Raw genomic sequence first — 15,825 nt, forward strand, 5'->3', positions numbered from 1 at the left:
TAAGAATACTCTAATCTACACCCAAGTTCCCATTTAACCCCCAACCATACAGTTCCTCACCAACAATTTGCTTTGCTTGCTTTAATAATGAATCCCCATGAAGTAATCAGTAATTCCCCAAATGCCAAACACAAAAGTCTATTCTATATTCATTCTTAATTTTCCCCTACCTTCCCATAACACCTGACATAGGTGACAAATGCCTTCTTCACTCTCGCTTGCCTCTCAAAACATTTGATTTACCTCAGTTCTCTTCCTACTATATACAGTCTTCAGGACCGCTCATTATTTTCTCTCCTTACTAACTTCCCTTATTTTTTTTCCTCTCAGACACAATATTTCCCTGAACTTACCTGAATATTTTCTGTATTATCTACCTATATGATCTCATCTATGCAGATGAAATCCAATGTCCTATCTCTTCTTGGGCCTACATGACCCCAAACTCTCTTTTTGATACTTAACTTGGCTGTTTAGCCAGAGCAGCACAACCATTGTCCTTCTATGAATTTCTGCTAATGGCACTATCATTTTCCCAATGGTTGAGACCCAGAGCCAGGAAGTCTTTCCTGACACTTTCTTCCCATTTACCCCTACATTCAGTCAGCTGCATATTGAATGCTTGGTGCCTCGCAAACTCTTATGATATTGATCTTTCCTTTCAATGTCCACTGATACCTCTCTAACACCAGCTCTTATACCTTTATATGTAATTGCTCTCCAACTTGAATGTCTGCCTAGTCCCTTTTAACTCCAATTTATCTTACATACACCTTCCAAGTAATTTTTTTGTACCGTTATAATATTGCTTATGTACTTTAAAACTTTCAAAAATTTCCCAATGAACTGACTACTATTTCCTCAAGCTGCTAACATTCTTTCTTCTCGACGTCTATAGGAATATACAGATTGCACACACATCAGCAGATAAACAAACTATGCTATTGTTCTCCAGATATACTTGATATTTTCCCATCATTCTGTTCTATTTTATGCTTTCAGACTTCCAAGAAATGACTTCTAACTTGCAATTCCCTCCTCTGCTAACAAAAATAATATCCATTCTTGCACAACCACTGAAAGTTTTCCTTATTTCTTCCTTATTCCCCAAACTGAGTGAATATAATTTCCGTCTCTCTGTGATATTTTAAGCCCTATAGACTTTTTGTTTATTTTATTAAATCTATACCCCCTTTATCTAGATTCACGTAATAAAGGTTGAGCATTGCTAATCTGAAAATCTAAATTCTGAAACTTTTTGAGGACACAGTTTCAGATTACAGAACATTTTGGATTTTGCATTTTTGGAATTAGGGATGCTTAACTAGTAAAGTCATATTCCCAAATTCAAACCAACATGCAAATCTGAAATACTTCTGGTCCTAAGCATTTTGGATAAGGGACACTTACTCTATACTCACATTTGTGCTTCAAATCATTTCTCTGAGACTAAATGACATGTCATGTTCTCCCTGTATGTCCTTTGTGCCTCAAATACAAACCAAGTCAGTCTGCTGAAATGAATCTCGAATGTTTCACAAATACATTCCGTTTTCTTAATTCTAGTTGTCACAAATGAAAATTAATGGCACATTTCTATTCCTTATTCAATTTCAATGAAATAGTGTTGGTGGGTGATTTTCTATGGTATTTTATGATTAGATAGGGTCATTTGGTCTTCAGATTTTCATATGTGGGTCACAATATGAATATTCCTTTGGTTAATATTTTACTCAGTTTTATTTTTTCTATATTGCAATTCATTGTTTCATCATGTAACACATTTCTAACTAAGTTATTAACCCATTTTATCCCATTGTTTCAGATATAGGATACCTACAAATACTTAAATATAGCATATAATATAAAATATAATTATATACCAGATGATTGTAGAAAAACATTTTAATATATTAGTTAATATTAATTAATAAAATAAAAATATAATGCAAACTCTGTATTAGAATTTCTAACCTATTTTAATATGTCTATGTCAATTTTGTTGAAATATTTTCAGAACTGACAACTTGGAACTTAATGGGTTAATAGGTTCTTAAAATTTTTATATTGTTCTTCAATTCTACCATTGCACAATGAGCCCATTCTTTCTATATTAAAGAGTCATAAATTCTTCTTTTCTCCTTTTTGGCAAAAACCTTTTATATTCACTTTTAATTTCTCCCAAGTAGCCAACTGTTCATATACAAAACTGGAAACTGTTAGCAACATATTTACGAGGTGTTCTAACAGTAATAATAGTAGCAAAAATAAACTACCCAAAATAATCTAACCATTTCATAATAAATAACTCATTATTTGAAGTCACTCAGTGTGTGGACTTAGATTACCTGCTATTGTGTTGAGAAACATCAAGTACTCAAAATTTGAAATCTCTCGGTGTTGCCATCGCTGGGTCATATTAGAAGCTTTAAAAAGCTGACGTGGACTTGCTAATGAAATACGCCTGCAAAAAAAAGAATTCAGTGTAAGAACCTAAACTTAAGATTAATTATATTACAATACTAAATCATGAATTATCTGTGCTTATTCATTCCCAATGAAATATATAATACTAAAAAGTTCCAATCATGTTAAACTAATAAATAGTAGAGATATTTCTATCTACTATTAATGGTTAATAGTGATATGGAGTAGGCACAGGTCTATTATACATGTTCTAGTCATTCAGGTAAGCTGTCACTGCAATGTCATTATAATATCCAGGTTCCATGAAGGTTGATTAATAAGAGAATGGCTAATAATTAACTAGTTAACTCATATAAAGAGAAGGAATCATAGTAACTACAAAATGCACACAAAATTATATTCACAAGTCCATCAATTTTAATAGTCACTTCTTAAAGATAACACATTTGTATATTACAAATTTAAATAATACACTTGCATAACGTTTGTAACAAGAAGAAATAGAGTATTCTAAACTATTCATTCTTCTATTTATACGAAGGGACAGAGGCAGGAGAAACTACTGAGATTTTCTTATATAGCTTATTAGAAAGCCAAGTTAATAAAAAGTAAATCCTAATGGATATAACTGATCAATACTGAAAATAATGGGAAACAGGTGGCAGGATTTTTATAACATCCAGAGTTTCAGACCTATGTATATTGTCATTAGTCTTCCTTCACAAAGGACAAATAACTATTTCCTTAAAAGGTTTATTGAGATTAATTTACATACCTTACAAGTCAATGTTTATTTAAAAAGAAAATTTCTAGAGTTGTACAGTTATTACAACAATATACTTTATTTTTATGTTGTGCTGAGGATCAAATTCAGTTCCTCACGGATGCTAGGCAAGTGCTCTACCACTGAACCACAACCCTGGCCCTGTAAATGATGTTACTATGAAGATATGAATATATGTTTTCATTTCTTTGGGGTAGATTCTTAGGAGCAGAACTTTTTATTTGTCAAGTTTATCTTCAACTTCTTTTTTGTAACTGCCAAATTGTTTTCCAAAGTGGTTGAACATTCCAGTGTATGAACCAATTTCCACATCCTTGCAATGCTTGTTTTGTATTGTGTTTTTATTATTGCACTGAAGTGAGTATGAAATGGCATCTTGTTGTAGTTTATTTTTATTATTATTTAAAATTTTTGCAGAATGTAAAGTTATACATAATAGGGTTCATTATCTTATGGTAGTTTAAATGTCCATCATTGTGCATCTTCTCATGTGGTTTCAGTAAGTTCTACAATCTTCAATGAAACGATTTTTCAAATATTTTCCTCCATTAATTGGGTTGCCTGTGTTTTATTATTAAGATGTAAGAGTTCTTTATACATTCTGGATATAAAACGGTGATGGTTAATTTTATGCGTCAACCTGACCAGGTTAAGGTATATCAAAGAGAGCTGGGGAAAAATAATTTCTAAATATGTCTATGAGAACACTGCCAGAGAGATCAGCATTTGAATGGACAGGCAGAGTAAAGCAGATAGTCCCCAAAGTAAGTAGACATCAGATAATCTAGGACTGAACAACAAAAAAAGGAGGAAGGGTGAATTCTCTTCTGTTCTTGACCTGGAACACAGGTTTTTCTTCTCCAGCCTTTGGACAGAGGAGCTCCGGGTTCTCTATCCTCAATCCTGCAACAGCCCAATTCCTGGGCTTTTTGGCCTGCGAATTGACCATCAGCTGCCCTGGTTTTCCAAGTACCTGAATTACACCAGGGGCTTTCCTGAGTCTACAGCTTGAAGATGGCATATCACAGGACTCGTTGATCTCCATAATAACATAAGCTAATTCCCAGAAGTCTACTTTTACATATCTATCTATATATATCATATTGGCAATATATATACATACATAATACAAAGTGGTTTGTCAGATATATGACATAAAATATTTTCATTTACTTTGTGATATATTTTGGATTTTGATTAAGTTCATCTCTTCATCTATTTTTTTTTTTTTTATGGATCATGCTATTGGTATGGTATCCAAGGATGGTTTGCCTGTTTCAACATCAAAAATTTTTCTCCCATGTTTTCTTGCACACATTTTACAGTTTCAGCTCTTACGTATATAGCCTATAACATAGTTTGAGTTAACTTTTATGAGTAGTATGTGGTAAGCATCCAAGTTATTTTTTGTTTTGTTTTGCAATACTAGAAATTAGACCCAGGGCCACACACATGCTAGGCAAGAATTCCACCACTGAGCTAAACCCCCAGTCTACTGCATTTTTTATTCTGAGACAGGATCTTGCTAAGGTACGCAGGCTGGCCAGGTCCCTGCACTTCTCCTGCTTCAGCCTCCCATATAGTTGGAATTAAAGGCATGCACCATTTGCCCAGCAACACCTAAGTTGTTTGTGTGTTGAATGTCTAGTTGCCTCAGCATTACTTTTTGAAAGACTATCTGTTCTTCACTGTATTGACACATTTGCTGAAAAACAACTGACCATATATGTAAAGGTTGATTTCTTCATTTTCAACTCTATTCTATTGATTTATATATCTATCCTTGTAAAAACACCATGTCCTAACTTCTGTGGCTTTAGCTACATTTATCAAAATGTATGTATAGTATGTCAAAATACTGTCATGCACATATAAAAAGAATTAAACAATAAGTCTTGAAATTAGGTAGTGTCCTCTAAACTTTCTTCTTCTTTATAAAAATTATTTTTGGCTATTCAGGACACATTGAATTTCAGCTTCTCAATTTCAATAAATTAGGGAGAATATGAGTATGTATGCTATGAAGCTTTTTGGTAGATGATTTTTATCAATTTTGGGGAATTTCCTTCTATTTTCTATTGAGTTAAAAGTTTTAATCATGGATGTTTGTTAGATTTTGTCAAGTGCTGTTTCTTTCGTCTGTTGAGATGACCATGTGATTTCTGTCCTTTATTCTATTAAGTTGGTGCACAACATATATTGATTCTCAAACTTAAACCAATGTGTCTTCCAGTGATAAAATCCAAATGGTCTTTTTATACTCCTCTTTATATGTTGCTGAATTTGGTTAGTTAAATTTTGTAAAAGATGTTTGTATCTATATTAGTGAGCAATACTGTATTATACTTTTTTCCTGTTTTCTTGCTCTGCCTTTAGTATTGTTATTGGAGTGACACTGGCCTTACAGAATGAGTTAGGAGGCATGTTCTCCTGTAGCTTACTGAGTATATGAAGGATTATGAAGGTTTGTAAAGGATCTACTTTAAAAATATGATAGTAAAGTTATTTGGGCTTAGGCTTTTCTTTATCAAATTTTTTTTAGTTGTAGATGGATACAATATCTTTGTTTTATTTATTTATTTTTATGTGGTGCTGAGGACGAAACCTAGTGCCTCACGCAAGTGCTCAACCACTGAGCTAAAACCCCAGTCCCTTTATGGGAAGATTTTTAAAAGCTTACCTATTCAGATTTCAATTTCTTCCTGAGTCAGTTTGGTCATTCTATTTTCTAGGTATATGCCCATATATTCCAGGTTGTCTAATTTAATGGCATGAAGTTATTCACGGTGTTCCTTCCTAACCCTTCTAAATCCTATATCATCAGTAGTAATGTGTAAATTAACCTTTACATTTATGATCATTTGTTTTTCATTTATGGTTTTGGTAATTTATGTCCCTTCTCTTTATGTTTCCATGGTTGCCTAAAGTCTGTCAATTTACCAATGTTTTTCAAGAATCTACTTTAGTGTCATCAGCTTCTTTATTGTTTTTACTTGTTTCACTGATTTCTGCTAAGATCTTTTCTTTCTTGCTGTGTATTGAGCTTGCTTCTATTTTCTAAAGATCAAAGCTTAGGAGGCTACTGATGTGAGGCATTTGTTTCTCAGGTGGAGGTATTTAAAGCTACAATTGTCTAAAATACTACTTCAAGGGGTAGCTAGGCACAGGACTGGCCAAAGCATGCAGTACTGCATGGCAGAGTCGTGGCTGCAGTTGTGGGGCAAAAGAATAAGCCTCAGATCTATGTGCTCTCTTGATTCTGGGATGTAGAGAAAGAGAGAGAAAGTGGCTCAGACCCTGGAAAGAAAAATCAAAGAAGATATAAGCCTTCCCACCACTCTGGCCATGCAGCCTCATATGCCTTCCTCTCCTGCACTTCTCTAAGCTTCTGGCTGTAACAGAATATGATCTCCTGGTAGCTGGTACAACCCCTTACAAACATGTATTAAACTTCTTGGTTATTGCTCCTACATGGAAAGGGGAGGTGGAGCCTGAATTCAAGTGATAGAATTGAGCAAAAAAGATGACCATGAAAGTAGGGAAACTAAAATGATGCTGTGAGTGGAGACAGAGCTAACTCAACGCATTTGTTGTTATGGCTTAAAACTAGTATTGACATGCACATGCACATACTGCAAGTGGTCCTGAAGTGTCAGAATCCTCCAGAAGAGCCAAAGGTAGGTAGAAAAGTCACAGTAGGACTAATTCTTTGCCATTAGTGTCAGGGGTGGGTAAGAATTTAGCACATTGTCTCTACTGTCTCATCTCCTATTGGTCCACAAGTAAGAAGCTTTGTCTTCATGTCCCTGACTGCAGGGGTTATCACACCTAAACAAGAGGGGGCATTTCATAAATTCCAACAAAATACAGGGACCTGCTTGCCAAGGACACCTTGTTGATACTGTGGGCCAAATTCACAACATACAACCATCTGGCAGTCAAAACCTGCTGATGCTAAATGCAAGGAACATTTTTCCATCTGTGTCTTTTCTCATCAGACCTTTTCATTTTTAAATACTATCTATCATCCTTAGCATCATATTGTCCAGATCTCCTATGTGTTGAGCCATCTTATTCTTATTTGTTTGTTTTGAAGACAGAGGAAGGAGATGTTCTATTTCCTTTATTTGATCTTTGCAAAAGACCATCTTCTCTCAGTGGCTTTATGTCAGGTTTTGAAACCAATGCAGAATTTCCTTCAGCTGCACCTCTAGTTCCTCTTGCCATCCTACAATCTCTCCCCAGATGAACTCATTCCCTCTTATGGCTTTAAATTTCATTATATATGGTACTGTGTTCCAATAAATATACCTTTCTTGTGAGCTCCAGATATACTTTCTTATATCTTACACAATATTTCAAACTGGATATCTTTCCTGGGTTTCAGTTTTAAAACATCTAAAACTAAACCCAATTTTTGTCCATTCACATCCTCCCCACCAACCTTGATATAAGGATAGAAAGGTATATACACAAACACTGCTTCTCCAGTGTTCCTAGTCTCAGTAAGTGCCACTAAGCAGCTCAAGCTGAGACTTGAGTAGATATATTGAACATCTCCCTCTCTTAATCACTCTTAAATCTATTTCCAAATCCCATAAATTGAATGCCCTAAATTACTAAATTCCACTGATACTTGCTTTCTAACATTTCTTAGAACACTGGAAGCTCTTTTTGTTCAGGGCCTTTGCACATACACCATACACTTTCAAAGGTTAGCTGGTTCTGTTTCTTCAAATCAAAATGTAAAAGTCATAAGAAGATATTCTTGACTACCTATACAATGCAACCCATCTCCAGTCCCCAAATCACGACTACAATGCCCTGATCATAAACTTCTTATCACTTGTCCCAACTATTTATGTTTGCCATGCTGAGGATTGAACAGAGTCTTGCACTTGCTAAGTAAGCACTCTACAACTGAATTGTACTCTAACCCTGAAATTCTTCATTAAATTATAAAATTATCTAATTAAAATCATTACTAGCATTATAAAACAATAATTGATTATAACACAGAAGGTCACTTTGTTTACATAAAAGTTGTGACCTGATGTAGTTTTGACATACATCCACAAGAGCTGGAGCATAACTCCCCTCTCCTAGATCCTGGCATGTATTTACTGACTCATCTGTGATGAATGCAATGTGGCATAATGATGGAGTGCTACCAATGGCAAGTCACAAAAAGACACTGGGGCTTCTTCCTCAATGTCTCCTGATCCACTTACTCTGTAGGAAGCCAGCTTCCCTGTCGTGCAAATAGATACTCAGGAAGAAGATGGAGAGAAGGACTTGGTGAGGAACTGAAGTCTAACTGCTAAGGGACATGGGAGTGATTCATCTTGAAAAGTTTTTTAGCCCCAAACTTACCACAGTTTCTACTAACATCCTGACTGCTGTTTATGTGTACTACTTTAACTTCATTTACAATAAAACATTGCTTTAGATTCTGAAATAAACAGTAATAAAAAGCTTGAATCAATATAAAATTAGGCATCTAAAAGTAAACTGTAAGTTTCCACTGCTAATATATTTAAATCAATAGAAAAAAATCCCAGTGTTCACTCTTCCCAGTCCTTAAATTAGTTAACTAAATTGTACTGATGGTGAATCAATACCTACTACAAAAGGAAATAATTAGTGAAGGTGCTATTTAAAGATAACTAATTGATCAACACACAATGAAGAGATATACACTCCCATACTCTCTCCATATAACATAAGAAATGCTTTGGCTAACATTTCTCTCAGATGCTTAGTAGTTTACTTGGAACAATATCAATATTAATTAATAAATCCATATGCACATACAAAATAAATATTTGAATTCTGATTTATTAATGGTTAGAGATAGAAGCTTTAATATACATAGTCCTTAAAATATAGATTTGATATTTATATCAACAAAGAAAAATTATATTAATGATATAATAAAGCAAAAATCTAATCATTTTTTATCAAAAAGGTAGGAAATTTTTAAAAAATTATTTATTTACTCTAATTTATTATACATGACAGCAGGAAGCATTTGAATTCATAGTACACATATAGAGCACAATATTTCATGTCTCTGGTTGTACACACAGTAGAGTCACACCATTCGTGTCTTCATACTTGTATTTAGGGTAATGATGTTCATCTCATTCCACCATCTTTCCTACCCCCATGCCTCCTCCCTTCCCCTTCCTCCCCTTTGCCCCATCTAAAGTTCCTCCATTCCTCCCATTCTGCTCCCCATCTCCATTATGGATCAGCATCCACATATCAGAGAAAACATTCGGCCTTTGTTTTTTGGGGATTGGCTAACTTCACTTAGCATAATATTGTCCAACTCTATCCATTTACCTGCAAATGCCATGATTTTATTCTCTTTTAATGCTCAGTAATATTAAAAAGGTAGGAAATTTTAATCTGAGTAGTCAAACATACTAACAGTACATATTAAAATGAGTATAGAACAACCACTTTATAATTTAGATATTTTAAATGTTTAGAGATCTTAATTATTCCATGATCTTTGACTGTGATACAATTTAATAGAGTAACATTTACATTTACCAAACTTGGTGTAGAATTGGAATTTGATCAGGTTTTTTTTATTTTTCTTTTTGGGTACCAGGAACGATTGAACCCAGAAGCACTTAACCACTGAGCCACATTCCCAGACCTTTTTAATATTTTATTTAGACACAGGGCCTCGCTAAGTTACCAAGGCTGGGTTTGAACTCGCAATCCTCCTGCTTCAGCCTCCTGAGCCACTGGGATTACAGGCATGCACCTCTATGCCTGGCTTAAACAGTTGTGAATATACATATTTTGTTAACCACTATCACAATTAGGACACATTATCAACAGTCCCCTCAGATTCCTTTGCCAAGTCCTGGCCTCTGGCAAACAACAATTTGCTTTCTGTCACCAAAGAGCTTTGCATTTTTCACTAATTTCATCTAATAAAAACAATCTGTGGTTTGATGTATGAAGCTCACAACTTCTTTGCCTAACCTCTTTGCTTAGCATAGCACTTTAGCAATGTCTTTGTGTTGCTGCATGTGATTAGTAGTCAGTTCATTTGACTTCTGAGTAGTAAGTACCTCATTCTATGAATGTACAAACTGTTTATTCATTCACAGTTGAAGGACATCAAAAATGTTTCCAGTGTGGAACTGGAATGAAACTGCTATTAATATTTACTTAAAAGTGAAAGTAGGGGCTGGGGTTGTAGCTCAGTCGAAAAGTATTTGCCTAGCATGTGTGAGGCTCTGGGTTCAGTTCTCAGCACCACATACAAATAATTAAAATAAAGGTTCATAAAAAACTAAAAAAATATTTTTTTTAAAAAGTGAATGTATATCTGTATCTTCACTATCATTGATAAATACCTAAGAGAACTGGAACAATATACACTATGTATATATGTAATTTTATAAGAAAACTGGAAGATTGTTTTTCAAAGTGTCTACACTAATTTGCACTCCTACATGGTTCTAGAGTGCCTAAGCTACATATCCTTATTAACATTTCAGATCATCCTTTTCTTTTCTTTTTTTTTGTTCTTAACTCAACTACATTTGTTACTCTTTAAAGCAGAATGTCCTTTTCTATTTTTGGAAATTAGGTTTATTAAAGAATAATTAACATAGAGTAAACTCATAATTCATTCTTTTCCCCTTATTTTTACTGGTCCACTGTAGTTACATATAATTGTGAAATTCATTCTTTTTAGGCATAAATAATGCAATGGGTTTTCCATACATACACAGTTGTGTGATACCAAAACGGTTACAATGGAATATTCCCATGATCCCAAAAGGGTCCTTCATGTTCTCCTTTATGCTCAGATTTTTACAGGCTATTGTTATTTTCACTTAGTACAAAATATTTTCTAATATCCCTTATAATTTATATGTAGGCCCTTGCTTTATATAGAGTGTGTTAATTTCTAAATATCCAGGGATTTTCAAGGTTGGTTTGTTTTTTTGTTTGTTTGTTTTTTTGTAATTGATTTTTGGCTTATTCCATTGGGATCCGAGATTTCGATACTTTTAACCTTACTGAGATTTGTTCTAGGGTTCAAAATATGGTCAACCTGACTAACATTCCAGGTGTGCTTAAAAGAAATGCATATGTACAGTTGGGTACAATGGTTTAAACATGATAAGTTGACTGATAATGTTCTAGTCTTCGCTATTCTTGATGTTTTTGTCTACCTGTTCCCTCAATGACTAACCAAACAGGGAGAAGTTGTCTGTATTTCATTCCAGTTCTACCTGGTTTTGTTGCATGAATATTGAGGCTCTATTCAATGTATATAATTTAGGGTTGTTTCTTGGTGAATTGGCTTTCTTGTCATTGATACATCATTCTTCTCTCTGATATTATTCCTGTTTTAAAGTTGTCTTTGGGTCTGGGGTCATACCACAATGGTACAGCATTTGCCTAGCATGTATGAGGCACTGGATTCAATTCTTAGAACCACATATAAATAAATAAAAATAAAGGTCCATTGACAACTAAAAAAAATTTTTTAAGTCATGTTTGTTTAGTAATTGTTATGGGTTGAATTGTATCTTCCCCAAAATTTCTATGTTGAAGTCTAACCCCCAGTATCTCTGAATGTAAGCTTCTTAGACACAGGATTTAAAAAAATAATCAAGGTAAAAAGAATTCATTAGTGTGGGCCCGAATCCAATATGACTGATGTCCTTATAAGAGGAAAAACTGGCCATAGAGACAGACAAAGGGAAGATGATATAAAAGACATAGGGAGAAGACAGCTAGTTACAAGCCAAGGAGAGAACCTGGAGCAGATCCTTCCCTCATATCCCTTAGAAGCAACCAACACTACTAACAACTTGATTTTGGACTTGGAGCGTCCAGACCTGTGAGACAAAACACATCTATAGTTTAAGCAACCTCTAGAACTGTGAGATGATACATACCTAGTGTTTAAGCAACCAGTTGTGGTACTTTACATTGATAAATGTAGTAAACTAATATAGTAATTATATGATAATTCCACCTTCTTGTTTGTTTTTGTTTTAATTTAGCAGTGACAAGGTATACTTTTTTTTCCCAATTTTACCTTTATCCTAATTTTGTCTTCATATTTAAAGTGTTTTTTGGGGTTGCCATTAATGGTCATTTAGGTTTATTTGTATCTCAGCTATTGTTAATAATGCTACAATGAACATGAGAGTGCAGATAAATCTTCAATATACTGTTTTCATTCCTGTTAGAATCATACCCATAATAGGACTGCTGAATCATATGAAAGTTTGATTTTTAACATTTTTGAGAAGTCTCCATACTTTTTTCCATAATGATTGTACAAATCTATAATTACACAGAATGCAAAAGTTCCCTTTTATCCACATCTTCTCCAGCTCTTGCTATCTTTCATATTTTTGATGAAGGCATTCTAAAGGTTTAAAGTGCTACCTCACTGTGGTTTTAATCTGCATGGCCTTGATAATTAAGTGATTGTCAATGGTTTTTCATATACCCATTGGCCATTTGTATATCTTCTTTTGAGAAACATCCATTCAAATCCTTTGCTTGTTTTTCAGTTGGATTATTTGTTCTGTTACTATTTAGTTGTTTGAATGTCATATTGGCTATTACCCTTGCCCAGACTTATAGTTCGTAAATATTTTCTGCCTCATCCATAGGTTGTCTATTTACTCTGTTCATTGTTTTCTTGATTGAGCAGAAGGTTTTGAGTTTGATATAATCCTATTTGTCTATTTTAGTTTTTGTTGTCTGTGCTTCTGGGATCTAATCTAACACTTGGTATTCTCTCCCTTTTTCATTTCAGCCATTACAATGAACATGTAATACGTACATTTTTTTAATGGCAAAAGCAAATGCAGAAATGAACCTTTCTAACTTGAGTTAAAAAAAAAGAATTTTTTTTTAGGGGAGGGGGGAGGGTAGCAGAATACAATAGACACTAGTATGGCCCTATGTATAAACGTGGCTGTATAACCAATGTGATCCTGTAATCTGTTGACACGTGGAAAAATAAGATTACATACCCCATTTGAATCAAATGTATGTATGTCAAGATCACTGTAATGTTTTGAGCAACTAATAAAAAAATTTTAAAAAAAGAATAGATAAACACACATACATACACAATATTTATATCATGGTACATATTTAAAAACATAGTAACTTTAAAATATGAAAATTAAAATTTTCTATCTAAGAGATAAAAAGTATATTTTGCATATGCCTTTATCATGGTGCTGGGAAAGTCTAGTGAATTTTATATTTAGTGATAATCTGCTGAGTACTGACTCTGTGCTATACACTCTACCATTCATATATTGCAATTGAATTGACAGATATGAGATAAAACTTAATACCTAATAATCATCAATTACTATGAAACATAACACAGACATTCATTTCAAAATAAGTAAGAATATTAATACAGATTAATTTTAATAAGAGTATTAATAGTTAATGAGAATACTAATGAAGATTATTTTCCACATTTTCTTATATAAAACAGTACCTGGTTTGAGGTAATCCAAAACTGGTTCCAATACCAACACGAGGTAGATAGTTAACCACTTTCTTTACTGTTGCAGGGTCTGGGAAGTTGAACATTACAGCAACTATGACAAATAATTTTTTTAAAAATTAGAACACAATTTGATGTCCTTTTGGGGAAACTGACTTCTTGATCTAATGGAATAGTTACACTACATTTAATACAATTCTCTATTAAACACAATTCTCACAATGTCCTCTTTATTATACTACATATAAAGTTTTAGTTAATATTACAGAAAGGATATTCATTTTACTTCTGATATTTCTTACCAAAAACAGTTCTTTCTCTAAATACTATCAGGAGTTGTAACAACTGGTGTTACATTTGTGTAATATGAAAATGAGATTACCTAGCTATAATTTTTAATTTACAAAATTGAATTTTGATGAGTCAAATTTATTTCTATGAATTACTAGAAAGTACTATTAAAATTCAATTTTACATAGTTAATCATAGAACACTAAAAGCTACACATACAGCTATGAAATCATCATTTATTTATTTATTTCCAATAATGAACAGCTTAAAAATAATTATCTTTACAATGTTTATATGTTGATGTTTCATAAGTTCATGTAATTCAGAACAATTTGTGACCTAAAGAAAAATTTTCCTCTATGCTTAATATCAAATTTAAGAGCCTTCTAATACATGTTTGGGAATATCAAGAAGCATCTATCAATATATAAACATATTCAATATACCAGATGTAAGTTTACAAGAGCCTTTTATATCTTATCCACTTTAAACATTAAAAAAGTCATAAAATCAGGAGACTGTAGAAGATATTAATGTTATCAGTCTTGAGATTTTAATTTTATGTTAATATTACATCAGAACCCTATGTAGACCACAGTGCTCATACAGAAAGTGGTCCTTCTTCTCCATCTGTCCTGAAAAGAATACTTCAGGCCAAAAAGAAAATATATGTTGCGTTTTTAAACACTGGCATTACTAACTAGTCATCAATCATTCACTAAGCACCTACAAAATATTTAGTAATGTCATGTACCATTTAAATAAGCTTTCCTTATATATTTACTACTGTACTGAATCCAGGAGTAAAACATGAAGAAAAATCCATCATAGGTTATGGCATATGACCAAGGCCAGCAGAGAACGGCAAGAGAAAGCACTCACACAAAAGTAAGAGTGCATAAGAAATTTTAAGAAAGAAAATGAATGAGGATGAGCAAGTAATAAATATTGTAAGGCTTCAACTCCTTTGGGACAACAAGAATACAGACTGAACTAAAGTGTGAAACATTCCCTTGATTATCTGCCTTAGACGAATAATGTTTACATTAGGGAAAAGAGGTGTTTGTGGGGAGGAGGCCACCTAGGAAAGAGAAAAACATTTTTCCTAAAGATATTAATATTCCCTAAAGACATATGATTTCAAGAGAAAAGATGTATGTATGGAATGTATACTGTTGTGTGTAGATTTTTAAAGTAACAACTTGTAGATTACAGAAAACAAAAACAAAAAAGAAACCATCAACCTACATATATACCAAGTATATATATAATAAATCACCAGATTTTATATATTTTCCCTTATATACCTTTACTAATACCCAATGATGCTTTTCCTTCAAATTAAACTTGTCCCCCTTCTTGTCTTAATGGATTTCACCAAGTTCCACTGTAAACCCACAAATAGAATTTTAGCTCAACTTTCAAGAATGATGTAATACAAAGCAACCATGACAATTCAAGGTAATTTTCTGATGGTTCCTTTAAAAATAGCAATACATTAGACAGAAGATAAGATAAATGTATGAGTCATTTGATTATCTTTTCCTGCTCCCAAATGCAGCCACCTACCAGAAGGAGTTTAAGCATCTAAGTAATGCTGAAGATATCAAAACTCTGCAACTGAATAAATGGTTAAATATGTCCCATATTTACACAATTCTGCATCAGTCTGTGATACAGCCAGCAAAGGAAAAGAAATTCAAATTATACTGTAAGTGATCAAGAGGATGGAGAAAGCCCAGGAAGATCCATGTGGTATTAAAAAAATGAGGTCAGTAGTGCACTAGGTAGA

At 33.4% G+C, this 15,825-nt stretch overlaps 1 protein-coding gene across 6 annotated transcripts in view; it reads right to left on the reverse strand.

Moving 5' to 3' along the window:
• The window catches only part of Lrba (LPS responsive beige-like anchor protein), a 607,623-nt gene that overhangs the window by 187,510 nt on the left and 404,288 nt on the right, over positions 1–15,825 (reverse strand). For all 6 annotated transcript variants that reach the window (XM_048813495.1, XM_048813494.1, XM_048813493.1 and 3 more), the window contains 2 exons: positions 13,734–13,836; positions 2,349–2,464 (listed from right to left, as the gene is read on the reverse strand). In XM_048813495.1, coding sequence (XP_048669452.1) covers positions 2,349–2,464; positions 13,734–13,836 — 219 coding nt within the window. The remainder of the gene's footprint in view (positions 1–2,348; positions 2,465–13,733; positions 13,837–15,825) is intronic.

Source organism: Marmota marmota, unplaced genomic scaffold (assembly GCF_001458135.2).
Source record: "Marmota marmota marmota unplaced genomic scaffold, marMar, whole genome shotgun sequence".
In the NCBI taxonomy this organism is placed as follows: domain Eukaryota; kingdom Metazoa; phylum Chordata; class Mammalia; order Rodentia; family Sciuridae; genus Marmota; species Marmota marmota.